This window comes from Scyliorhinus canicula, chromosome 13 (genome assembly GCF_902713615.1).
Source record: "Scyliorhinus canicula chromosome 13, sScyCan1.1, whole genome shotgun sequence".
In the NCBI taxonomy this organism is placed as follows: domain Eukaryota; kingdom Metazoa; phylum Chordata; class Chondrichthyes; order Carcharhiniformes; family Scyliorhinidae; genus Scyliorhinus; species Scyliorhinus canicula.
Genome location: NC_052158.1, coordinates 102,526,368 through 102,553,019, shown reverse-complemented (window position 1 = coordinate 102,553,019; position 26,652 = coordinate 102,526,368). Strand labels below are relative to the sequence as shown.

General features: G+C 45.7%; 1 protein-coding gene across 2 annotated transcripts in view; it reads left to right on the top strand.

Moving 5' to 3' along the window:
• lekr1 (leucine, glutamate and lysine rich 1) overlaps window positions 1–26,652 on the top strand; it is a 275,682-nt gene that overhangs the window by 156,427 nt on the left and 92,603 nt on the right. For both annotated transcript variants that reach the window (XM_038816234.1, XM_038816233.1), the window contains exon 7: window positions 19,053–19,134. In XM_038816234.1, coding sequence (XP_038672162.1) covers window positions 19,053–19,134 — 82 coding nt within the window. The remainder of the gene's footprint in view (window positions 1–19,052; window positions 19,135–26,652) is intronic.

Below are 26,652 nucleotides of genomic sequence, written 5' to 3'. Positions count from 1 at the left end.
TAAAGAACAGGATCACAGAGCGGTGACGGTGTAAAGAACAGGATCACAGAGCGGTGACGGTGTAAAGAACAGGATCACAGAGCGGTGACGGTGTAAAGAACAGGATTACAGAGCGGTGACGGTGTAAAGAACGGGATCACAGAGCGGCAACACTGTAATGAACGGGATCACAGAACAGCGACAGTTTAATGAAGGGGATCTCGGAGCGGCGACAGTTTAAAGAACGGGATCACAGAGCGGTAACGGTTTGAAGAACATGATCACAGAGCGGTGACAGTTTAAAGAACGGGATCACAAAGCGGTGACAGTTTAAAGAACAGGATCACAGAGCGGTGACAGTTTAAAGAACAGGATCACAGAGCGGTGACAGTTTAAAGAATGGGACCACAGTGTGGCGACGGTTTAAAGAACGGGATCACAAAGCAGCGACAGATTAAAGAACGGGATCACAGAGCGGCGACAGATTAAAGAACGTGACCACAGAGCGGTGACGGTGTAAAGAACAGGATTACAGAGCGGTGACGGTGTAAAGAACAGGATTACAGAGCGGTGACGGTGTAAAGAACAGGATCACAGAGCGGTGACGGTGTAAAGAACAGGATCACAGAGCGGTGACGGTGTAAAGAACAGGATTACAGAGCGGTGACGGTGTAAAGAACAGGATTACAGAGCGGTGACGGTGTAAAGAACAGGATTACAGAGCGGTGACGGTGTAAAGAACAGGATCACAGAGCGGTGACGGTGTAAAGAACAGGATTACAGAGCGGTGACGGTGTAAAGAACAGGATTACAGAGCGGTGACGGTGTAAAGAACAGGATTACAGAGCGGTGACGGTGTAAAGAACAGGATCACAGAGCGGTGACGGTGTAAAGAACAGGATCACAGAGCGGTGACGGTGTAAAGAACAGGATCACAGAGCGGTGACGGTGTAAAGAACAGGATCACAGAGCGGTGACGGTGTAAAGAACAGGATCACAGAGCGGTGACGGTGTAAAGAACAGGATTACAGAGCGGTGACGGTGTAAAGAACGGGATCACAGAGCGGCAACACTGTAATGAACGGGATCACAGAACAGCGACAGTTTAATGAAGGGGATCTCGGAGCGGCGACAGTTTAAAGAACGGGATCACAGAGCGGTAACGGTTTGAAGAACATGATCACAGAGCGGTGACAGTTTAAAGAACGGGATCACAAAGCGGTGACAGTTTAAAGAACAGGATCACAGAGCGGTGACAGTTTAAAGAACAGGATCACAGAGCGGTGACAGTTTAAAGAATGGGACCACAGTGTGGCGACGGTTTAAAGAACGGGATCACAAAGCAGCGACAGATTAAAGAACGGGATCACAGAGTGGCGACAGATTAAAGAACGTGACCACAGAGCAGCGACAGATTAAAGAACGGGGTCACAGAGCGGTGACAGTTTAAAGAACGGGATCACAGAGCGGTGACGGTGTAAAGAACAGGATCACAGAGCGGTGACGGTGTAAAGAACAGGATTACAGAGCGGTGACGGTGTAAAGAACAGGATCACAGAGCGGTGACGGTGTAAAGAACAGGATCACAGAGCGGTGACGGTGTAAAGAACAGGATCACAGAGCGGTGACGGTGTAAAGAACAGGATTACAGAGCGGTGACGGTGTAAAGAACGGGATCACAGAGCGGCAACACTGTAATGAACGGGATCACAGAACAGCGACAGTTTAATGAAGGGGATCTCGGAGCGGCGACAGTTTAAAGAACGGGATCACAGAGCGGTAACGGTTTGAAGAACATGATCACAGAGCGGTGACAGTTTAAAGAACGGGATCACAAAGCGGTGACAGTTTAAAGAACAGGATCACAGAGCGGTGACAGTTTAAAGAACAGGATCACAGAGCGGTGACAGTTTAAAGAACAGGATCACAGAGCGGTGACAGTTTAAAGAATGGGACCACAGTGTGGCGACGGTTTAAAGAACGGGATCACAAAGCAGCGACAGATTAAAGAACGGGATCACAGAGCGGCGACAGATTAAAGAACGTGACCACAGAGCAGCGACAGATTAAAGAACGGGGTCACAGAGCGGTGACAGTTTAAAGAACGGGATCACAGAGCGGCGACAGTTTAAAGAACGGGATCACAGAGCGGCGACAGATTAAAGAACGGGATCACAGAGCGGCGAAAGTTTAAAGAACGGGATCACAGAACGGCGACAGTTTAAAGAACGGGGTCACAGAGCGGCGACAGTTTAAAGAACGGGATCACAGAGCGGTGACAGTTTAAAGAACGGGATCACAGAGCAGCGACAGATTAAAGAACGGGATCACAGAGCGGTGACAGTTTAAAGAACAGGATCACAGAGCGGCGACAGTTTAAAGAACGGGATCACAGAGCAGCGACAGATTAAAGAACGGGATCAGAGAGCGGCGACAGATTAAAGAACGGGATCTCGGAGCGGCGACTGTTTAAATACTGGGATCACAGAGCGGCGACTGTTTAAATACTGGGATCACAGAGCAGCGACAGTTTAAAGAATGGGATCACAGCGCGGCGACAGTTTAAATACTGGGATCACAGACCGGCAACAGTTTAAATACTGGGATCACAGAGCGGCGACATTTTAAAGAACGGGATCACAGAGCGGCGACAGTTTAAATACTGGGATCACAGAGCGGCGACAGTTTAAATACTGGGATCACAGAGCGGCGACAGTTTAAATACTGGGATCACAGAGCGGCGACAGTTTAAATACTGGGATCACAGAGCGGCGACAGTTTAAATACTGGGATCACAGAGCGGCGACAGTTTAAATACTGGGATCACAGAGCGGCGACAGTTTAAATACTGGGATCACAGAGCGGCGACAGTTTAAATACTGGGATCGCAGAGCGGCGACAGTTTAAATACTGGGATCACAGAGCGGCGACAGTTTAAAGAACTGGATCACAGAGCGGCGACGGTTTAAATACTGGGATCACAGAGCGGCGACAGTTTAAAGAACTGGATCACAGAGCGGCGACGGTTTAAATACTGGGATCACAGAGCGGCGACAGTTTTAATCCTGGGGTCACAAAGCAGTGACAGTTTACGACGAGAGATTACTCAAATTTGACCCGTTACCGCTAGAATATAGAAGGTTAAGGTGTGGTTTGATCAAAGTATTAATAGGGAAAGAATCTATCTATAGGTAGATAAAGAAAAACTAGGGGGCATAGTCTAAAAATTATGTGTAGATCATTTAGGAGAGATATTAGAAAGAACTTCTTATAATAATAATAATAATCGTTATTATTGTCACAAGTAGTCTTACTTTAATACTGCACTGAAGTTACTGTAAAATCCTTCACTCAAAGGGCGGTAGAGGTTTGGAACTCTCTCGCACAGACAGCAGTTGAAGCGAGATCAGTTGTTAATTTTAAATTTGAGATAGATAGGATTTTGTTAAGCAAAGATATTAGGGATATGGGCCAAAGGCAGGTATATGGAGTTACCTCACAGATCAGCCATGATCTCATTAAATGGCGATATAGGCTTGAGGACTGAATGGCCTACTCCTGATCCTATGTTCCTATATAAAACATTGGTTAGGCTACAACTAGAATATTGTGTGCAGTTCTGGAATCCACATTATAGGAAGAATGTGATAACACTTGAAAGGGTGCAGAGAAGATTTACCAGGATGTTGCCTGGGCTGGAGAGTTTTAGCTTTGACTGCTATGTTCCTTGTATTGTTCTCCAAGATAGCCAAAGTCGTAGAGTTTACAAAAAACATAGCTATATGTTTAAACCAAAGCTAGTTTATTTTACACTACTTGAAATGGTTGCACACTCTACTGAGTAACAGCTAACAAAATAATAGTATTGAATCTATGTTACAGTAATGAATTATCTCTCTATAATACAACCTACACCCTAACTCAACCTCACATTATCCTTCTCCATCAGCTTTCCCCCAGAATGCTTATCGACGCAGCCTTTTATAAGACTACTCAGTGATGCCATCTAGTGTTGATATACATGAACATCAGCTTGTTAACCCTTTGCTCTCCTTAGGTTATACATATCATTCGATTCCCCCCCCCTTTTTTAGACATTTGTACAGTACAAACAGGAAAATATAAGTAACATTATTACATGATACATTGATATGTATGCCAAAATATAAGAAGTGAGTCAAAATTTGTTAAACAGTTAATTTGTTTCTCTTTACAAATTCAGTCTGTCAGGTTTCTTTCTGATCCTGGATGATCTCCTCAATCCAGTCAATTGAGTTGTAGATTTGTCCACGGCTTCTGGAAGTCATTTTGTTCCTCATCAGATGCTTTGGTAGTATGTAATAAATTAACATCAAATTGAAGACATGGAAATAACGTACGAGAAGATTTGACTTTCAGAAGAGCGCATCGATTTCTTCTAAGAACAGAACCATCAGTCGCTTTAACAATGTACGGGTGAGGTGCTACTTGACGTATGACCTTAGCTAAATCAGGCCATCCTTCAGTGGGAATCTGAATTCTCACTGGATCATCTGGATTAAGTGGTTCCAGTGATTTTGCATGTTCATTGTAGTATTTCTCCTGAAGATGTTTTTGATGCTGCATTTTCTCTATGACTTGCTGAAGATCAGGATCAGCTAGTTGTAAACATGGAAGAGTTGTGCGCAACAATCTGTTCATTAACAGCTGAGCAGGAGACAAACAGTTGAGAGAGGAATAGCCCTATAATTCAACAAAGCTAAGAACATATCTGAGTCAGACTCAAGTCCTTTCTTGAAAAGTTGTTTCACAATGCGAACACCTTTTTTAACATTGCTATTAGATTGCGGATAAAGATGACTAGACGTGATATGAGTGAAATAATAGTTACGAGCAAATTCTGTCCAATCATTACTAAAAAGCAACGTCCACTGTCTGTCATGAATCTGCAAGGTATCCTATAACGAGCAAATATTTCTTTAGTGGCTTTGATCACGGATTTCAAAGTAGAATCAGACAATTTCATTACCTCCGGGTAGTTTGGAAAATAGTCAATGATCAAGACATAATCACGACCATGAAAATAAAAAAGATCATTAGCAACTTTCGACCACGGAGTCTTCTCAAGATTGTGAGTTGTGAGTTTCTTTTTACTCTGTGCCGATTGATTTCACTGGCATGTCTCACATTCTAGCACAAAGCGGGCTATGTCAGTATTTATTCCAGACCAATATACTGCCTGTCTTGCTTGGCGTTTACACTTTTCTATTCCTAAATGACCTTCATGACCCTTCTGGAGGATCATGTGCCTTAGTGTCGAGACGAAGTAGAAATTCATCTACAACAGTGAGATCAGATTTAATATGGAATTCAAACAGTGTCCTTTCGGCCAACCATTTTACATATGGCTGATTACTCATTGTAACATTTCATCGTTTTCAGTCTCTGCTCTGATGAGCTTGAGTTTTCCATCAGAGGCAGGAAGAGTTTCAGCTAGAAGTTCTGCTTGAGCTTCTATAGTTGTTCATCTGTTTCTGTAGCACAAGATAATGCGTCGGCAATGATAAGACCTTTACCTGGAGTGTAGACCAGTTGAAAGTCATACCTGCTTAGTTTCATGATTATTCGTTGCAGTCTTGGAGTCATAGCATTCAAATCTTTCTTTATGAAATGAACTAATGGTCGGTGATCTGTTTCAACCATGAATACCGGAAGTTCATACATGCGGTCTTGCAATTTTGGTATTCCCGTAAGCAAGCCTAAACATTCTTTCTCAATCTAAGCGTACTGTTGCTCTGTGGTAGTCATAAATCTGGATGTGTATGCAATGGGTCTCCAAAAAGCATCATCATTCTCTTGAAGGAGGACTGCCCCAATCCCATTTTGACTTGCATCTGTGGAAATCTTTGTTTCTCGCCCAGGGTCAGAGAAAGAAAGGACAGGTGCAGTAATCAATGCTGACTTGAGATCTAACCATTCTTTTTTGTGCTCTGCAGACCGCGAGAAGAATGTGTTCTTCTTAATGAGGTTATGCAAGGCAGTTGTTCGTGAAGCAAGGTTGGGGATGAATTTTCCTAAGAAATTCACTACACCAAGGATTCTCAGAACTGCTTTTTTATCTTCTGGGATTGACATCTTCTGGATGGCAGCAATACTATCATTATCTGGTTGCATACCATGTTCCGAGATTTGATCACCTAGACATTTTAACGTTGAGATACCAAATTTGCACTTAGCCCGATTGAGCTTCAATCCGTATTTGTCACACTTGCAGGAGTCTTGCACTGTGTTCTTTACGAGTAGATGACCATATTATAATGTCATCAGTGTACACACAAACTCCATCTTTGTCTTCTGTCATCTGTTCCACGGCACAATGGAATATCTCAGATGCTGAGATTATACCAAATGGCATTCTGTTAAAGCAGTAACGACCAAACGGTGTGTTGAATGTACACAATGTTTTGCTTGTGTCATCCAGTTGTATTTGCCAAAAACATCTGGAAGCATCTAGTATAGCGAATATCTTGGCATTAGCCATCTCACTCGTTATTTCTTCGTGTTTCGGCATTGGATAGTGTTCAAGTCTGATGTTCATATTCAGATCCTTCGGATCAATACAAATCCTGAGGTCACCATTGGGTTTTTAACGCACACCTTTGAGCTGACCCAGTCTGATCTTGGAAATGATTCCAAGGTTCTGCGTTCGTTCTATTTCTTGCTTGAGACAGTCACGTTACGGAGCAGGAACTCTTCTGGTTTAGCATTCACTTTTATTTGAATTTTGTATTGGAAAGGAAGAGTACCCATACCTTCAAATACCTGAGGAAATTTAGTGAGGATGCTTTTAATATCTTCCTGCACAGGTGGAAGAGCTTTACTGGTGCTTTAGATTCGTTTCACAAGGTGTAAGTATTAACAGGCTTGTGCAGCTAATAGTGAAGATAGTTTGTCTTCAACAATCTCGAACCGCAAGGATATCAGTGTCGTTGTTCACCACTAAGAGATAGAATGACCCTAAAGATGTATTGTGTTACCATTGCAGTCACGTAAATGGCAGTCAGTTTTCTGAATCTTAGGGCTGTGACAAATTTGTGATAAATCAAGAGTATTGATTAAATTTGCAGATGCTCCAGTGTCCAGTTTGAACACAATCTCGGAACCATTTACTTGTAATGGAGTATTCCATTCAGATTCTACATTAATCGATTGTATGGGATGCAATATCTGTGGATAGGAAGTGTTCTTTACAAGTGTTTCATTATCTGGAACTTCTCCACAATTCCCACAAAGAAAGAATCTTCAAGACAATAAGCATCTATATTAACATTAAGGTTGTCCATTTTGGAGGCCTCTGCACTTGTATTAACACTTTGAACATTCATGTTTCTTCATTATACTTGAAGTTTTAAAATGTGTCCCTTTTAATGCAGTTCTGCATTGAACGGCAAAGTGATTCAGTTTGCCACATTTGAATCAAATGTTTCCATGTGCTGGGCATTTTTTTATGTGGGTGCGCGTGCCCACAATGTCCACCCGTCAAGGTGCTGCTTTCGTCACACGCAAATTGGTTGCACGCATGCGCAGAATGGCCTTTGTCCAAATTGCGCTTGTTTCTCAACTGCGCCACAGTTCCAATGCAGTCGGCCCCAAGGTGCGTTTTCACACACTTTTCCTGAATCAGTATTTCTGAATACTGATTTTGAATATTTCATTCGCTCTACACATTTCAATTGCATCTTCCAATTTTAATTCTTTTTACCTTAATTACGTTCTCTGAGTTTCTCATCTTTGATGCCAAAAACGATTTGATCCCTCATCATTGAGTCTGACAAAATTGAGAAATTACAGGCTTGTGACTTTAATCTTAAATCAGTAATGAAGCAATATACGGATTCCCCATCTTTCTGCATTCTCATTTTAAAGAGAAATCGTTCATAAGTTTCATTAATTTGAGCTTTGCAATGAAAATCAAATTTTTCAGTAACTCTATCAAATTTATTTTTATCATCTTGCGTGTAAAATTGGAAAGAGTTACATAGTTCAATAGCCTGTGGTCCAGCCTTTGTTAAAATTAACACAATATTTCTGTTATCACTAGCAGTATCTAAATTTGAAGCAGGAGTTACAGTAAGGGGCAGGAGGTTTAGAGGGGATGTGAGGAAAAATACTTTCACCAAGAGGGTGGTGGGAGTCTGGAACTCACTGTCTGAAAGGGTGATGGAGGCAGAGACCCTCAACATTTAAGAAGTATTAGATGTTCACTTGCTGGATAATCAGGGACGGGATTCTCCAATCCTGCAACCAAGTTCTGACACCGGCGTGAAAAGGGCGCGAGCCACTCCAGTGTCAACGGGCCTCACCTGGCAGCTATCCACCCCTTCCTAGGGGGCTAGTACGCCACTGAAATGCTCTCCCCAGCTCCGGCGCCCGAAAGCTGGCGCGCCACATCCGGCGCGAGTTCGTACATGCACGCCACGGCCGGTGCACATTCGTGCGTACACATGGGTTTCCGTCTCCACGCCGGCCCCCGAGCAATATGGTGGAGCCCTACAGGGGCCCGGCACGGAAGAACATAGGCCCCCACGGAACCAGCCCGGCCGCCGATCGGTGGACCCCGGTTGTGGGCCAGGCCACCGTGGAGGCCCCCCCAGGTTGGATTCCCCTGCCCCCACCCACTAGGACGGCCTCACAGACAGAACTCCGTGGTTCCACCGCATGGGACTATACGTAACCCACGCCAGCGGGACTCGGCCGAACTCGGCGGGCACTCGGCCCGTCGAGGCCCGGAGAATCGCCCAGGAGGGGGGGCGCTTTCAATGGCCCCCGACCAGTGCAACGGTGATCCTGTGGGCGCCTGAAAATCGGTGCCGGAGAATCGTCGGGGCGGCATGCCCCCCCACCCGGGGGTTCTCTGACCCGGCGCGAGGTCGGAGGCCCAGATTAGAATAGTTAAGTGATTGTCTATCACTGGTGTAGACGTGAAGGGCCGAAGACCCTTTCTGTGCTGCAGACATCTATGACTCTATGGCTCTCTAATGTTATAGGCAAACATTATTGAAATCCCCTGTCTAACCAGGGCAACTTGCCCTGCTACTAGGATCCAATTTGTAGATAGGAATTCGATCCAAGTGCTGGTTTTTGGGATCAAGGCCAAAAGCATCCTAGTAACAAGTTGTGTGATATCCAGTCTGGTTGTACTTCTTTAGTGTCTCACAAGATGCTCTGGCAGCTCATTCCAAAGGCAGAATAAACAAAACTGCAAAAAGAAAATTGCACTGTATGTACTGCAAATACAGTAATTTGCATACTATTCCAGCAATAGTTCGTGGAACTGGAGATTGCGTCTTTAAAATGTTTTACATATTTTTTCAGGGAAATAAGGATGGAAATAGAAGGGACTCTGGCCACGATCTTTCAATTTTCCTCGTATATGCGATTGATGCTAGTGGATTAAAGGGTGCAAATGTTAAAACTGGTCATAATTGGGAGAGTGATAAACTGTGGTCCAGTAAACCTCCATTCTATGATGTGAAAACTTCTAGCGACCATCCAGGACAAAATTAATTTTCACTTGGGTTGATTAATAATACACAGCATAGATTTGTTAAAGGCAAGTCATGTCTGACAAGTTTGATTGAGTGCTTCAAATAATGGAGAACGGTTAATATTGTGTATTTGCACTGACAAAAAATGTATTAGTACCATATAATGAATTTGTTGAAAACTGAAGCTCATGGGATTAATGTGTCGGTGGTTACAAAATTGGTTATACAACAGAAAGCAAAAAGTAGTGGTGAATAGTTACTTTTCAGACTGGAATGAAGTATGGATTGGTGTCCCCTCGAGTTCACTGTGAGGACTATTGTGTGTTTTGATATGGCCACAGGGAGCTGGGGGGAGAGATGTGAGTGGGGAGGGTGCAGAGCAGCCATAATGCGCATGCTGAAAGAACGAAGAAATAGACACTGGTACGACTCACAGCTTACAGGGTAGGCCAATTTCTTCACTCAGTGTGCTGAACCTGTGAAATTCTTTACCACAGAAGACTGCAGAGGCCAGCCAATTCACTAAATACATTTAGGAAGGAAATAGATTTCTAGACACTGAAGATGTCAAGGGGAAAGGGGGGAGCTTGGGACTATGGCATTGAGATAGAGAATCATTGAATGCCAGAATAGGCTTGAGTGGACAAATGGCCTACTCCTCTATGTAACTGTTGAGAGAAAAAATAAGGGACGCTTGGAACGTGCATGAGAGCGGATTGGGGCGGAAGGGCGAGAGAGATATGGGAGCGTGGAGAAGGGGGTGGGAACGATGAGAGAGTGAGGGGTTAGGATTGATGGGAGTGCGGGGAGGGAGAGACCATAAATCGTAGGAGCAGAAGTAGGCCACATCCCATCTAGTCTGCTCTGCTGTTCAATTATTAAAGGCATTTTGCATATGTACATGGAAATATCAGAAAGCCAGAAATCCACAGGAACAAATAACACCGGAAGCAACCCCCTCCCCCTTCGTTCACCTTGAAGAAATCATTTAACGGTTTCCATCTCCGGGTGAAACCCTACCTCCTCCCGTATGGCGAACTTGACCTTCTTCAAGTACAGGAATTCTGGCAGGTTGCTCACCCGTCTTCGCAGCTCTGAATCCTACTCGCCCAACAAAATCCGCCTTCGAGTTATCAGGGAGGCAAAGGCCAAGACATCGGCATCTCTCCCCACCTGGGACTCCAGGCTCTTCCAACACACCAAATATCGTCAGCTCTTCCAGGTTCACATTCTTGTCCTCTACAACAGGTCCCTGAGGAACTCTATCCCCACCTGCCCCATCCCCGGAATCTCACATCACACCCCGCTGGCACAAACCGATGATTGTCACATATCGGCTTCAACAAAGACATGCCCCCCAACCCAAAGTGTTGTCAGCATTGGTTCCAAACTCGTAAAGTTGAGAGCACCACCGGGCTCACAGACTAGCGGACCGGCGAAAACATAAGGGCCGCCAATCGCAGTGCCCTCAAACTCATCCCCCCACATAACGTAGTTTCCCACACCGACCCCTCCTCCACTGCCCATTTCCTGACCATTGCAATATTCCCCGCCCAATTATAATACATCAAACTCGGTGATGCACTATCAATTACGACGAGACAAGAGTAGAATGTAATCGAGGCTTTATTACACAGAGATGTGTGGCCTCCTACAGCAGCTGACAAAATGGCTGCTGTACGGAGAGCACATATATTTATACTCCGCCTAATCGGCGGAGCCAGCAGGCAGGGATCTATCCGCATACCTGTAGTACAGAGGCCTTACCGTAAAACCCATATATATACAGTACAATACATCAGTGGTGACTACCACACTCGGCAATGCCAGCTCCCCCCTTCACCTCCTCTCCAAAAACACCCGCTTCACCTATGGGGTCTCCCCTTCCACATGAACCCCAAAATTATCCCATTTACTTCCCTATAAAAGAACTTGAGAACAGAGATAGGGAGGTTCTGGTACACGAACAAGAACCCGGGCAGCACCGTCATTTAGCCATCGGCACATGCCCAGCCAGAGACAGCAGCAACACATCCCACCTCTTATAGTCCACCTTCATTCCCTCTACTAGTCGTACCAAATTAAATTTAAGCAGCTGTGCCCAACTCCGCGGCCGACTGTATCCCAAGGTACTGAAAACCCACCTTCACCACCGGAACTCCCCGAGCCTTCTCCCCTGTCCTCTTGCATTAATCGGGAACACCTCGCTTTTCCTCATGTTCACCCCAAAAACCGTCCATATTTCCTCAGGATCTCCATGATCCCGGCAAAGCTGCCCACTGGGTTTGAAATGTATAACAGAAGATCATCCGCATCCAAGAGACTCTGTGCTCAACCCCACCCCCTCTCCAACCCCTCAATACCTAATTACCATAACCAATGGTTCTATCACCAGAACAGAAAGCAATATGGAGAGCGGGCACCCCTGTCTCATCCCTTGATTCAGGCCAAAGTATCCCAAACTCATACTATTTGTCCAGACACTAGCCATCGGCGCCCTATATCGGAGCCAAACCCAATCCATGAAACCCTGGCAAAAGTCGACACCTCCAACAAGTACGCCCACTCCACCTGATTAGAAGACTTCTCCGCATCCATTGCCACCATCACCTCTACCTCCAGCCCCTCTGAGGGCATTATAATGACATTGAGCAACTTGGTGTTCATTTGCCAACAGCTGCCGCCCCTTCACAAACCACGTGTGCCCCTCCCCTATCACCCCCGGCACACAGTCCTCTATCCACGACGTTAACACCTTCGCTAACAACTTCGCATCCACATTTAGCAGCAAAATCAGGAGGTACAACCCACATTGCTCCGGGTCCTGATCTTTCTATAAGATTAGCAAAATAGATGCCTGCGACAATGTGGGAGGGAGCTCCCGCCCTTCCCATCACCTCATTACACAACCCCACTAGCAGAGGCCCCAGCTCTGCGCCAAACTTCTTGTACATTCGGATGAGAACCCATTCGGCCTTGGCCTTTCCCCGCCTGCATCAACCCTACGCAGTCCATTACCTCCCTCAGCCCAATCGGGGTCCTCAAACCTGCACCTTCTCCTCCTCCACCCTTGGGCAACTTCAGTCTATCCAAGAACCGCCTCATGCCTTTCTTGCCAAGGGGCTCTGACTCAAACAGTCTTCTATAGAAGGCCTCAAACACCTCATTCACCCCTTCTGGGCCCGACACCACCTTACTTCTCTCACCTTCACCTGATCTCCCTCATCGCTGCCTGTTTCCAGAGTTGGCGCGCCAACATCCTGCTCGCTTTTTCTCCATACTCGTACACTGCCCCTCTGGCCCTCTGCAGTTGCCCTACCTCCTTCCCTGTGGACACCAACCCAAACTCCATCTGGAGTCTCTGCCTTTGCAGCTCCTTTAGTAGCCCCTCCACTGGCGCCACCGAATATTTCCGATCCACCCTCAAAAGCCTCGCTCTCTCCCCTCGTTCCACCCTTTCCTTCTGTCCCTGAAACAAGATAAATTTGCCCCTAACTTCCGCCTTAAGTTCCTCCCACAGCGTGGAGGCCGTGACCTCCCCCATGTCATTCCACTCCACACAATCTTGGTCGGCAGCCCTCACCCTCTCGCACATATCCCTCATCTGCCAATGTCCACATCTAACTTCCATTGTAGCTGCTGGGCTTCCTCCTGAACCACCCACAAATCCATCTAGTGCGGATGTGGTCAGAGACCATGGTCATCGAATACTCCGAGTCAGCTACCCCGCCAGCAGTGCCTTCTCCATCACAAAAAAATCAATCCAGGAGTACACCCGGTGTACATGCGAGAAGTACGAAAACTCCTTCACCCTTGGTCTCCCAAACCTCCACGGATCCGTCCCTCCGTACAATCCATGAACCCCCTGAGTTCCTTTGCCACCGCCGATACCTTCAACGACCTGGGATAAAACCAGTCCATCTTCGGATCCAAAACCGTGTTAAAATCACCCCCATTATTAGCCAGTGCGTGTCCAGATCTGGCATCTTCCCTAACATCTGCCTCATAAAGTTCAAGTTGCCCCAATTTGGGTCATAGACTTTCACCAAGACCACAGGTGTTCCCTCTAGCTTCCCACTAACCATCACGTACCTGCCCTCAGGGTCCACTACAATACTGTCAATTTCAAATGCCACTCTCTTGTTGACCAGCACCACCACCACCCCCCACCCCCACCCCTCGTCTTCATGTCCAACCCTAAATGGAACACATGCCCCATCCATCCCTTCCTCAGCCTCGTCTGATCTCCCAGATTTGGGTGCATCTCCTGAGGGAACACGACGTCCACCTTCAAACAACTAAGTGTGCAAAAACAAGCGACCGTATAATTGATCCTTTCAACCTCCCGCACGTTCCATTTAACCAGCCGGGTCAGGAGACTCCCTGTCCCCTGCTGATCAACCATACCCCTTATTTAGCCAGCCCCCCCCCACACCTGGTCCACGACTTGCACTTTTCCTGGCCGTCCCAAGATGTCTGCCACCATCACTCCTTAACTAACTGTGGCACAACAACCTCCATGTCAACATCCCTCCCCCCATAACCAAACAAAAAACAACCAATTTCCCCTCCCCCACTCCCTCCACCTGGCAACCCCTCATTTCACTCCCATTAACTAGCTCAAATAACTAGCATGGTGACTCTCACCCGGGACCTCTGACTACCGGTCATCCCCCCAATCCGGCCCTCAACCCCCATCTTCAAACAGCAAACATACAAGAAAAAACAAAAGGCACACTTACCCTCACCGCTCCCTCCCCGTCGTGACCTTCGCCAATCCACCAACCCTGCATGCCCACATTTTATAGAAAACACCACTCCAAAGGTCAATGTCCTCATACTCCTCCCAGTCCATAGTCTCTCATAAAGTCCTTCTCCTCCTCCGACGAGTGAAAATAAAACTTTTGCTTCTGGTGCGTAACCCACAAACAAGCAGCATACGAACCCCAAACTTGTAGAGGGCAGCCTGGACCTGGTGGTAACTCGCCCTCCTCTTGGCCAACTCTACTCCCAGGTCCTGATAGCTCGCTCTCCTTCCAAGTGCACTTTTTGGTCTGCCTTGCCCTCCTCAAGATCTTCTCCTTGTCAAGGAAATGATGCAGCCTCACCTTTGGCAGCTCCCCTACCTGTGGCCACCTCCTCAACACCCTGTGCGTTCGACCAATATCTCGAGGATGGTCAATGACCCCCTCCCCTAGCAGCTTCTCCAGCATGCTCGCCACATACTTGGCAGCCTCTGCATTTTCAATGCCTTCATGCATTCCCACAGCCCTGCATCTCCTGCCTCTGCTCCATGCGCTCAATCACCGCCTGAAGCGGCTCCTCCACCTTAGCGAGGTCCTCTAAGGTCTCCTTCCTTTGCTGCAGGAACTAGCTGTTGAGGAATTCCACCTGCAGCTCTGTAGACACTGGATGGGCAATGCTGCCCCCTACTCTCCGCCATCTTCTCCTGTGTCGCACCACAAATACTCTATTGCTCAAGCTGCTGTCTCTTTCTCATTGCACTCCTCGTCCGATGAGCCATAAACTAATCCCACCAGAGGAGTTTTACATTCCCACAGTGCTCATGCACCTTCTGCCAACCAACATGACACAATTTGGGTGGGGAAAGACCAAAAACGTCCACTTTGAGTGGGAGCCACCAAATGTATGACCACTCATTCCATGGCTGCCACCAGACGTTTGTTGAAGGTAGGTAATTACCCATCCTCTACAGCTCCTGCGGTAGGAATTCCCATGGATTTACTACCCTCTTGAGAGAAGAAATTCCTCCTCATCTGTTTTAAATGGATGATCCTTTCCTCTCAGATTATGCCCCTGGCCCTAGACTCGCCCACGAGTGGAAACAATCTCTCAACATCTACCCTGTCAAGCCCCCTGAGAATCCTATATGTCTCAATAATGTCACCTCTCATTCTTCTAAACTCCAGTGAGTACAGGTCCAATCTACTCAACCTCTCCTCATAAGAAAATCCCTGCATACCCAGGTCAAACTTGTTCACCTTCTCAGGACTGCCACCAGTGCAAGTATTTCTTTCCTTAGATAAGGAGACCAGAACTGTTTACAATATTCTAGGTGTGGTAGAACCTTGTCTAGTTTTAGCAAAATTTCCCTACTTTTATATTCCATTCCCTTTGAAATAAAGGTCAACATTCCATTTGCCTTCCCAATTACCTGCTGAAATTGCAGGCTAGCTTTTTATGATTTATCCAATCCCTCTATGCTGGTTTTCTGCAGCCTTTCTCTAATTGAATAATATTCAGCGCCTTTATTCATTCTCCAAAATGTGGAACTTCACATCTTCTGACATCATACTTCATCTGCAAAGTTCTTGCACACTCACCTAACCTGTCTATATTCCTCTTTGTATCATCCTCACCATTTGCCTTCTCACCTATTTTCATGTCATCCACGAACTTGGCACTTCCCTCATCCAAGTCATTAATATATATTGTGAATAATTGTAACTCCAGCACAGATCCCTGTGGAAAATCACTAGTTACAGATTGCCATCCTGAAAAAGCTCCTCTTATCTCAATTCTCTATCTTCTATCAGTTAGCTAATCCTCTACCCATGTTAATATACTACCCCTAACGACATGGGCTCTTATCTTATTACGGGTTCTTCTTCATCTATCCTGCTTGTTACCACCTCAAAGAATTCTAATATATTTGTCAGGTATGATTTTCTCTTCATGACGCCATGCTGACTCAGCCATATTATATTATGCATTCCTAAATGCTATCCAATACATCCTTTATAATTCACTGTAACATTTTCCCGAATGACAGAAGTTAAACTAACTGACATATAGTTATTTGCTTTTTGCCTCCCGAATTTTTTGAATAAAGGTGTTACATGCCAGTGTTACAGTTTTCTGGTATTTTTCCAGAATTTAAAGATTCTTGTAAGATTGCTACCAGTGCATCCAGCATCTTGAGGGCTCCTTCCTTTAATATTCCGGGATGCAACCCAACAGGTCCAGGGGACTTATCAGCCTTTAGCCCCATTAGTTTCCCTTGCACTTTTCTCTATTGATTGTTGTTGATTATTTCCTCCCTCTTCCGCTCCTTATATAATAATCTTTATTGTCACAAGTAGGCTTACATCGCAATGACGTTACTGTGAAAAGCACTAGTCGCCACATTCCGGCGCATGTTTCGGGTACACAGAGGGAAAATTCAGAATGTCTAAATTACCTAACAGTGCGTCTTTCGGGACTAGTAGGAGGAAACCAGAGCACCCGGAGGAAACCCACACAGACATGTCGAGAATGTGCAGACTCCACACAGACAGTGACCCAGCTGGGAATCGAACCTGGGACCTTGCTGCTGTGAAGCCACAGTGCTAACCACAGTGCTACCATGCTGCCCTTGATGATTTATTTTTGGAATATTATTCATGTTTTCCACCGTGAAGACTGATGCAAACTGTTTGTTCAACTCCTCTGCCATTTCCTGGTTCCCCATTATTATTTCCCCAGCCTCACTCTCTTAAGGGGTCCGTGTTCACTATGGCCTCTCTCTTCCTTTTTATATATTTAAAGAAACGCTTGTTTAGTTTTTATATTATCTGCTAGTTTACCCTCATAGTTTAACTTCTCCCTCTTCATTACTGCAGTAACTGTCAATTCGCTCCTGGGAAATGACTTAACAATTGGTTTAAATTTTCCAGTACTTCTCATTGCCAAATGAATTATAGGGAAGCCACTGTCAGAATTTGACCCCACGTCTTCCCCCTGCTGTGTTACTAACAAGACCTCATGCTTGTTCTCATCTCCTCTAACCCAATATTTGTTTAACATGTTCACATGGCACAGTTTTGTGATTTACGTCAATCTAGGGTGTGTGCCAGATAGTTTACGTCGCTCAATTTCCTTTCACTGTGATACGGCCCACTGAATCTAGCTTTCAGGGGTTTGTCTGACACAGGTAATAACATGAGTACTCTTTCTCCTGTTGTAAAACTACAAGTCCGGATATTATTTTCAGGCCTTGTTTTCATTCCCTGCTGGGCTGTCTTTAAATGTTTTCTTGCCACCTCAAAGGCCCCAATCAGTCATTCCCTGAAATTTGAGGCTCAGTCTCAACACAATGCTGGAAATCAACCAACCTCTTTGAATTGAACAAATCGGTCTCGTTCCCTCGGTCTGTCTCATTCTCATTTAGCTTGCTAAAGATGGTATCACATAACCTGATCTCACTGGCCTCAGCCTGGGCTCACAACTTCTCCCTCTTTTGGCTTAGTTTATAAGCCTGTGATCGCGTCAACATGCAATCCGGAAATACCCGAGGATGGTCTGTTTGTTATTTCCCTGTGGCAGGTCCTCTATTGGCAGTTTGAATACAGTCAGAATCACTGCCATCTGGGATCCAGCTGCAACATTTCCTAGAATGAATTGAATGCCTGCAATGAGCAAGGTTTCTTCCAAGCCTACCACTACTTCCCCTGTCTTCCTAGACAACTGAATGCGCGACTTCCTGACCCATAGACCACGATCAGTAAGGATAAACAACGATACTCCTCCACAAAAGTTCTCTATACCGAGACCCCGCAAAGATGCATACTTATCCCCCTACTATACTCCCTATACATGCACATGATTGTGTGGCAAAATTCAGCTCCAACACTATCTACAAGTTTGCTGATGGCACGACTAGTGGAACCAATCTCAAATAACGGTGAATCACAATCTATCCCTCAATATTACCGAAACTAAGGAGTTGGTCATTGACTTCAGGAAGCTAAGTGCCGTATACACTTATACATCTGCATCAATGGCGCCAAGGTAGAGATGGTTGACAGCTTCAAGCTCCTAAGTGTACACATCACCAGCAATCTGTCCTGGTCCACCCATGTCGACGTTATGACCGAAAAAGCACAACAACAGCTATACCTGCTCAGAAAACTAAGGAAATTCGGCATGTAGGGCTGATAATCAAGTCAGGGACTCATCTTTTCCTGGTCCAGCGAAGATATTTAAACTGCCTTTACAAAGGTTTCTGCATGGCCTTGATTCTCAGACCTAGATGAAAGAACTGACCACTCAGGCTGTTAGAAGTAAACTGGCCTGCTTCTGAGGGTGCAGGCAATTATATAATTTCTCCCCTTTGATTCTTCAATTTGTATATTTGTCTGTTTGCCTCTCTCAAATTCTTTGGCTCCAGAAATGAGCATGTGTATACCTCCACTGATCTATCAGTTGTCTAGGTAAGCTGTTTCTGCTAAGAGGGAGATTTTCATCTGATTCTGTCTAGATGCCTGCTAATCTTGCAATTGCCTCTCAGCCTTTTGAATGCTGGCTCCTACTGTTACCAGGCAGATGCCTACCTGTTGCTGGGAAGATCACATCCTACCATGCCTTGTTAAATTAGTTTTACTGTTGTTACTAGGCAGATCCATGACATAGACAATTTTAAGATCTCAAATGGAACTGCAAAATTAGACATATGTGCAAGATCTTAACATGAGCTGAATTCTGCCACTTAATATTTCTAGTTGATTTTCTAATGATGTTAAACTTGCCATTTATTGATTCCAACAGATCTAGAAAATCTGCTTAAGACTCAACAGCTTAGTTTCCAAAAGGGTACAGAAGAAATGGAACAGTGCAAGGAGTTGTTACTGTGAGTGAAAAAACTTGCATCTTAAATCATTTAGTGTTACAGTAATAATAAATTTATGGATAAAATTATCTAATCAACTAAGTATGACAATTAGAAATTATTTTCCAGCCCCAGATTCCAGCACTAGATTATTTTATGCTCAGGTTTTTTAGGATGACGGGGTTCCCTGTCCCTCCATCCAAAGAGTATCCCCAAAGAAATGATCTACCCCTTACCATTTCAAGCTCAAACAAGTGTTAATTGGTTGTAGGCAATACTTCTGCCCCTCACACGGTAGGAATGTCCATCTTAGTGAACTGCCAGTCAATCGATCGGTCTCTGCAGTGCCAGAAGCAGCAGTGGACAGGAATGGGACTGCACACAGTTTCTGGAGCCCAAGTCTCGGGATTCCAGGGAAACATACATTTTGGGGGTCTGAGGACAGGGTGGGCAGGGGTGGCCTTGCGGCATCATTGAGGGTTGGGATGTTTGGGGATAGGGTAGGTTTGAGGGAGAGTGAGGTCCTGTGGTTACCTCCTGCGGGTGTCCTAGTTTCCCTTGTTCCCAGGAACTCCTTCTGCCAGCCTAACAATTGAGACTGGGTGGGAAATGGCCCTTAACAGTCTTCACGGTGGAAGACACCAGTGGGATGCCAGAACTCCAGGAGAACCAGGGGGCAGAGGTGAATGCAGTGACCATTACTAAGGAGAAGGTTCTTGGGAAACTGAAAGATCTGAAGGCGGATAAGTCACCTGGACCAGATGGACTACACCCCAGGGTCCTAAAAGAAATAGGAAATAAAGGAAATTGTGGAGGCATTAGTGATGATCTTTCAGGAATCACTGGAGGCAGGACTGGAAAGTGGCTAATATAAAACCAATGTTTAAGAAGGGAGGGAGGCAGAAGACGAGAAATTATAGGCCGGTTAACCTGACTTCGGTCATTGGTAAGATTTTAGAGTCTGTTATTAAAGGTGCGATCGCAAAGTCCTTGGAAGTGCATGGTAAAATAGGACTGAGTCAGCACGGCTTTGTCAAAGGGAGGCTATGTCTAACAAATCTGTTAGAGTTATTTGAGGAGGTAACAAGGAGGTTAGACAAAGGAGAACCAGTGGACGTGATTTATTTAGATTTCCAGAAGGCCTTTGACAAGGTGCCGCATAGGAAACTGTTAAATAAGTTCAGAGCTCATGGTGTTCAGGGTAAGATCCTCACCCGGATGGAGGATCGGCTGACTGGCAGAAGGCAGAGAGTGGGGATAAAGGGTTTTTTTTTCAGGATGGCAGCCGGTGACTCGTGGTGTGCCTCAGGGGTCTGTGCTGGGACCACAACATTTTATAATATACATTAATGACCTGGAAGAAGGTACTGAAGGCACTGTTGTTAAGTTTGCAGATAATGCAAAGATCTGTAGAGGGGCAGGTAGTATTGAGGAAGCAAGGGGGCTTCAGAAGGATTTGGACAAGCTAGGAATGTGTACAATGAAGTGGCAAATGAAATACAATGTGGAAAAGTGTGAGGTTATGCACTTTGGAAGGAGGAATTTAGGCATAGACTATTTTCTAAATGGGGAAATGCTTCAGAAAGCAGAAGCGCAAAGGGACTTGGGAGTCCTCGTTCACGATTCTCTTAAGGTTAATGTACAGGTTCTGTCGACAGTTAAGAAGGCAAATGCAATGTTAGCATTCATGTCAAGAGGGCTAGAATACAAGACCAGGGGTGTACTTCTGAGGCTGCATAAGGCTCTGGTCAGACCCCATTTGAAGTATTGTGAGCAGTTTTGGGCCCCGTATCTCAGGAAGGATGTGCTGGCCTTGGAAAGAGGAGGTTCACAAGAATGATCCCTGGAATGAAGAACTTGTCGTATGAGGAACATTTGAGCACTTTGGATCTGTACCTTTGGAGTTTAGAAGGATGAGAGGGGATCTTATTGAACCTTACAAAGATACTGCGAGGCCTGGATAGAGTGGACATGGCGAGGATATTTCCACTTGTAGGAAAAACTAGAACCAGAGGACACCATCTCAGACCAAAGGGACGATCGTTTAAAACAGAGATGAAGAGGAATTTTTTCAGCCAGATGGTGGTGAATCTGTGGAACTCTTTGCCGCAGGAGGCTGTGGAGGCCAAATCACTGAGTGTCTTTAAGACAGAGATAGATCGGTTCTTGATTAATAAGGGGATCAACGGTTATGGGGAGAAGGCAGGAGAATAGGGATGAGAAAATATCACCCATGATTGAATGGTGGAGCAGACTCGATGGGCCGAGTGGCCTAATTCTGCTCCTATGTCTTATGGTCTTATGGGCTTAAGTGTTCAATAATTAGAGACTTCAGGGCCTCAGTCGGCACAAGGGTGGACGGACTGTCCAAGACCTCTTCTGCCTCAGCATAAATTGCTGAGATATCATGGCAGGCGGGAACCCAACGGGAAGCCCATCCTGTTATTTTACGCACACCCACCCGCATCCAAAACCGCCAGTCGGGGAAGCATAAAATCCAGGCATATTTTTCAGTAAACAGAAAAGCAAATTAGATCTGTTCTTCACAAATAATAGAGCCAAAGTCAGTATGGTATGACAAAGTTTGTGGTACATCAGTAATACTCTGTTGATAGAATTGAATTATTTTTCATAAGCAAGTTTCCAGATTGTGAAACTATTTGTCGATATTTTTTAAAAATTGATTTTCATTCAGAAGGTTATAGTTTCCAGCCCAGGTGATTTCTCAAAGCCTGCTTTGAGGCTGCCCACTCTGTCAGCTGCACATGGAGTCCATGACTAGTCCATTTGCACGGTGTTCTTGCTACTTGCTAAAGCATGGTGAAAAAGAATGAGTCTACTACAAAAACCTGAAACACATTGCAGAAAGTTTTTTGACATGCATATCGCCCAAAAGGAACTGATTGTCCAGTAGGTATATGTCGCACCAAGTTTCCAACAGGAGAATCAGAGGCATTGATGTGATCAGTAAATTAACTTAAGGGCACATTCCATACTGCTGGTTGCGAGCAGCATTTCAGGCAAACATAGATGCACACTTGTGATTCTCCTTTTAATATTAGTGGGCAGTATTTTATGGATTATATACCCACAAGCTCCAGCTGTGGGTGTATACTACACACGCAGCTTTAGTATTGTAACCAGGAATATAAATGGCTAATTGTGAATATTTATCTAATTCCCGTACCAGCCTCCCCGAACAGGCGCTGGAATGTGGCGACTAGGGGCTTTTCACAGTAACTTCATTGAAGCCTACTTGTGACAATAAGCCATTTTCATTTCATAAGCCAACAGTATTGGTTTTTGGAACTGCTATCAGAGTTAAACTTAACTTTTCTTGTGTAGCAATCTGTGCTTTACATGAAGATAGCTGTTGCGTTTTTTTCCCCGTACCGTCTATCCTTAAGAACATGTAAAAAATCTGTTCAACACATCAAAGTTCATCCCTGTAGCAAACCAATAGAAGTTGCTGCTGTATTCCATGTGCTTGTAACACTGGCTAAGGTTGCAACATTTGCCATGCCCAATTTACAATCCTATTTACTTACTTATTTTGTAAATGAACAGCAAACAAAAAAAGTTCTTAAAAAAGACCAAATCTACAGAATGCAGAAAAAAGTACTACTTTGACCAAGCTTTTCATCACATCTCCTAATATCTTTAAGGTGATTTGGTGGTAAGTTTTCTCTGACAACATTTCTGTGAGGTGCCTTGGGGCATTTTTACTACGTTAAATGAAATGAAAATGAAAATCGCTTACTGTCACGAGTAGGCTTCAATGAAGTTACTGTGAAAAGCCCCTAGTCGCCGCATTCCGGCGCCTGTCCGGGGAGGCTGGTACGGGAATCGAACCGTGCTGCTGGCCTGCTTGGTCTGCTTTAAAAGCCAGCGATTTAGCCTGGTGAGCTAAACCAGCCCCTAAAGGCACAATATAAATATAATTTGCTTGTTTGAATCCACAGAACATCTATTGTTTGCATGGAGCTGATGCCTTGTGTGAATGCGAAATAAGATATTTACCAATTTGCCTCACATGGCGTGAAGGACTTTTCAACCCAAAATTATGGGGTTTGAGGCAAGATACACTTCCGCCACATCTGTTATTTAAAGGCTATTTTTGTACACTTATTGTGCATAAGAAAACACAAACACCATCAAATGATCCACAAACATGTACTCACCCTGATCCAGGAACATTTAATGGGAAATTATGGAAAGAACTATATTATGCCTGATCTGGGAGTACTACTATCAACACTAGCTACAAATACTTCAAAAATATATCCTGTTCTTCCATGAACTGAATTCACTCACCTTATTAAAAACAATGGTAGCAAAGTGTTTTAATGTAAATATGCCCACCCCACAGGGAGCATAAAATGAGGGCAATAGCACTGTAGGGCGTTGGCACGATGGTGCAGACAATGGGGAGTCACCAGGACTGCCAGCGTCAGATGACTCAGAGACCTCTGGAACTCACTCCTGCTGCTCCTCCGTCACATGGAGTCCCCAGGGCCCTATGAACACCGTCAGGGAGGAGGAAGCACTGCAGGCCATCCCAGGGCCTGCCTCCAAGGAGCCATGGTGGTCTCCATTTCCCTGGAATCTCCCCCACCGCCCCAACACCAGTGAAACTGGTAAGTCAGCTGGGGTCCCCCCGCTCCAGGCCCTCCAGAGGTCGTCCGCCAAGGTTATCAAAGAACACAGGGCACCGAAAGCATCAGGATGTCTCTGATATGAATCCTAAGGATACACCTAGACAGAGCACTAGACCACGGAGGATCAAGAAGAGTGAGGAGCATTATCTGTAGCTGGAGGGAATGATGATCTGTCACAGGGAAAATATGAAGCCTCTGAGATGTTAATCTTCACAGCGGGCCTCCCCGCCCCCTTTTGCCCTTCACTCCCCCCAACCATGTGATGGGGAATGGCGAGGGAAATGGGACGTGGGGAAGGGGGGTTTGGGGGTGGGAAATGTGGTGACATGCATCACTGTAGATACACGAGGGGTTAATGTAAGTACACATAGACTAGCTAGACACTAGAGGGAGCACCAGAGACATGACACACAGACACTCAACCAATAGGTCAGTAAGATAGGACACGACCAATGGGCATTCACGATACACACAGAGGTGACACTACCACAGGGGGGCATTACACCAACCCATATATAAAGGACACAGCACACATGATCTTCTTCTTTCCAGTGGAGACACTCAGTGAGTACAGACACAGAGTTGATTGAACATCACACCCACCACGTGGATTGTAGCAGACTAGTTCGTCAGTCTGAGTTGCTATAGAAGGATTAACAGCAGAGGTGAATCTGAGTAAGAGAATTATAAATAGTTTAATAAACGTGTTGAAGTTATCTCCACGTCTGAACCTTCCTTTGTCAGAGTGAACATCAATGAAGCAGCTTATGCTGCACCAAGAGCATAACAAGACAGGAAATGGGTGGGGAGGGAGGAAAATGGGAGGAGGGCTGAAGGGATTGCAGAGGAGGGAAATGGGGGAAGGGGTATTGGTAGGGGAGGGAGGGAAATCGAGACGGTAATTGGGGGGAGGAAGAGAAATTGGGTGAGGAGTGATTGGGGGAGGGAGGAAAATGATCGGGAGGGGGTGTTGAGCTGGCGGGACACTGACTTATCCGAGGAGAATCTGGATTTGATGAGGGTCTCCCTGGTCCCTCGGAGCCACCTGTCCTTCATCCTCCGGTTCCTCCTCGGGCTTGTTCTCCAGCCCCTCCTGGACCACCCAATCCTCTTCATCTTACTCCTCAGACGAGGCTGCATGTCCCCCTGCCTCCTCCCCCTCAAGTCACCACGTTGCTGTGTTAGATTGTGGAGGGTACAGCAGACCACCACAAAGCGGGAGACCCTCTTTGGGGTGTACTGCAAGGCAGCACCAGAGTGATCAAGGTATCGGAACCGCATTTTGAGCACGCTGATGAACTGCTCAGCAACAGCACATGGCAACATGGGCCTCATTGTGTCGGATCTCCACCTCGGTCTCAGGCCTCCACACCGGCATCATCAGCCATGACCTCAGCAGGAATCCCTTGCCCCTACAAATTAACCTGTCATCCACTGTTGCTTCTTAAAGGCACTGGGAATCTCCGCATGCCCGAGGATGTAGCTGTCATGCACACTCCCAAGGTTGCGGGCACACATGTGCATGATTCGGAGGCGGTGGCTGCACATGATCCGAATATTCAGGGAGTGGAACCCCTTCCTGTTAACATAGTGAACTTCCTGATGCCTCAGTGCTCACAGGGCAACATGGTGCCATTGACCTGGAACTGGGGCATCCCAGCGATGGCAACAAATCCTTCAGCCCAGGCATCTAGGTGGGCTGAAAGATGTGCACAATTAAAACTCCACATACAGAAAAGATCACGAGAATATTTGCACACAAGGCTATCAATGAAGTAGAGGTATCTCACCAAAAAGAGGAACAACGATGCTTCCGAGGCGAGATCAATGCAGACATTTGTGTCAATGGACACATCACTAATTGCAAATTGGATAAAGGACCTAGTGTAACAGTCCTGTCTGATAAAGGACCTATGGCTGAGGACATCAAAAGTACTGTTACATGGTTCAAGCTACTAGTGCACTCCTCAGATATGCTGCCCCACTGCATTGGAAGCAGAGGATTAGCAGACTCATCCCAGATAAAGGACACCTGCATCTTTGGAACCCTCCCTGGTTCTCTGTCCCTCTTTGGCAGAGGCCTCAACAGTGATCCCCGCCCATCAGGATCACGAGATGTCTTCTCCTTGTGAGACTGGTAGCACTGACTGTCTCTGCCACCATCTCACTGACACTGTTGTGGAGAGTGGACTTGAGTCTGTGGCCCACCATGGGGAAAGGCATGAAGCTGTGGGTCCACCTTGGACTCCCAAACTCGAGGGGGGAGGGGGGGGGGGAGGTCTTCTCTGAGCCATCTTCAGGGCTGCAGTGAGTGTATGGTAAGTCGAGTGCTTAAAAACAGCTCCGGCTCTCAGACTCTTTGATGCTAATTCTGGCTCAGCAATTGTATCCAATGCTCGCTTGGCCAGGAATTGCCCTCAATTTGCGCTGCCCGGGTGCTTGTCCATTTGCCTGTCCTGACTCACTTACAAAATAGCGCCCCAAATGGAAGTGCAAATTGCACACTATTGAGCCCTGGCGGGAACACTATGTGTTGTTCCTTGTGTCTTAATAAAGTTTGTAGTCTTAAAGTTGAAGTAGATGCTTTATTGTGAATTTGTTCTCTCTTCCATGCTGCTAGTCTGTCTTGCTACCAGCTCCCGTTCTTGTGAAGTGTGTCCTGACTTCCTGTCTGTCTGTATCTATATCTCTCCCGTGCTCCCTCTAGTACTTGCTCAGTTGTATTGCATCCAATCAGATATACAATCACCACATCCCCCCCTTTTTTCTTTACATATTTTCTGGACATTGTTAAAGAAAATTGTACAAAACAGCTAGATTACTTATGATATGTGTATCTATACAAGTGATGATCATGTTGGATATTTTACAAAGCCAATTA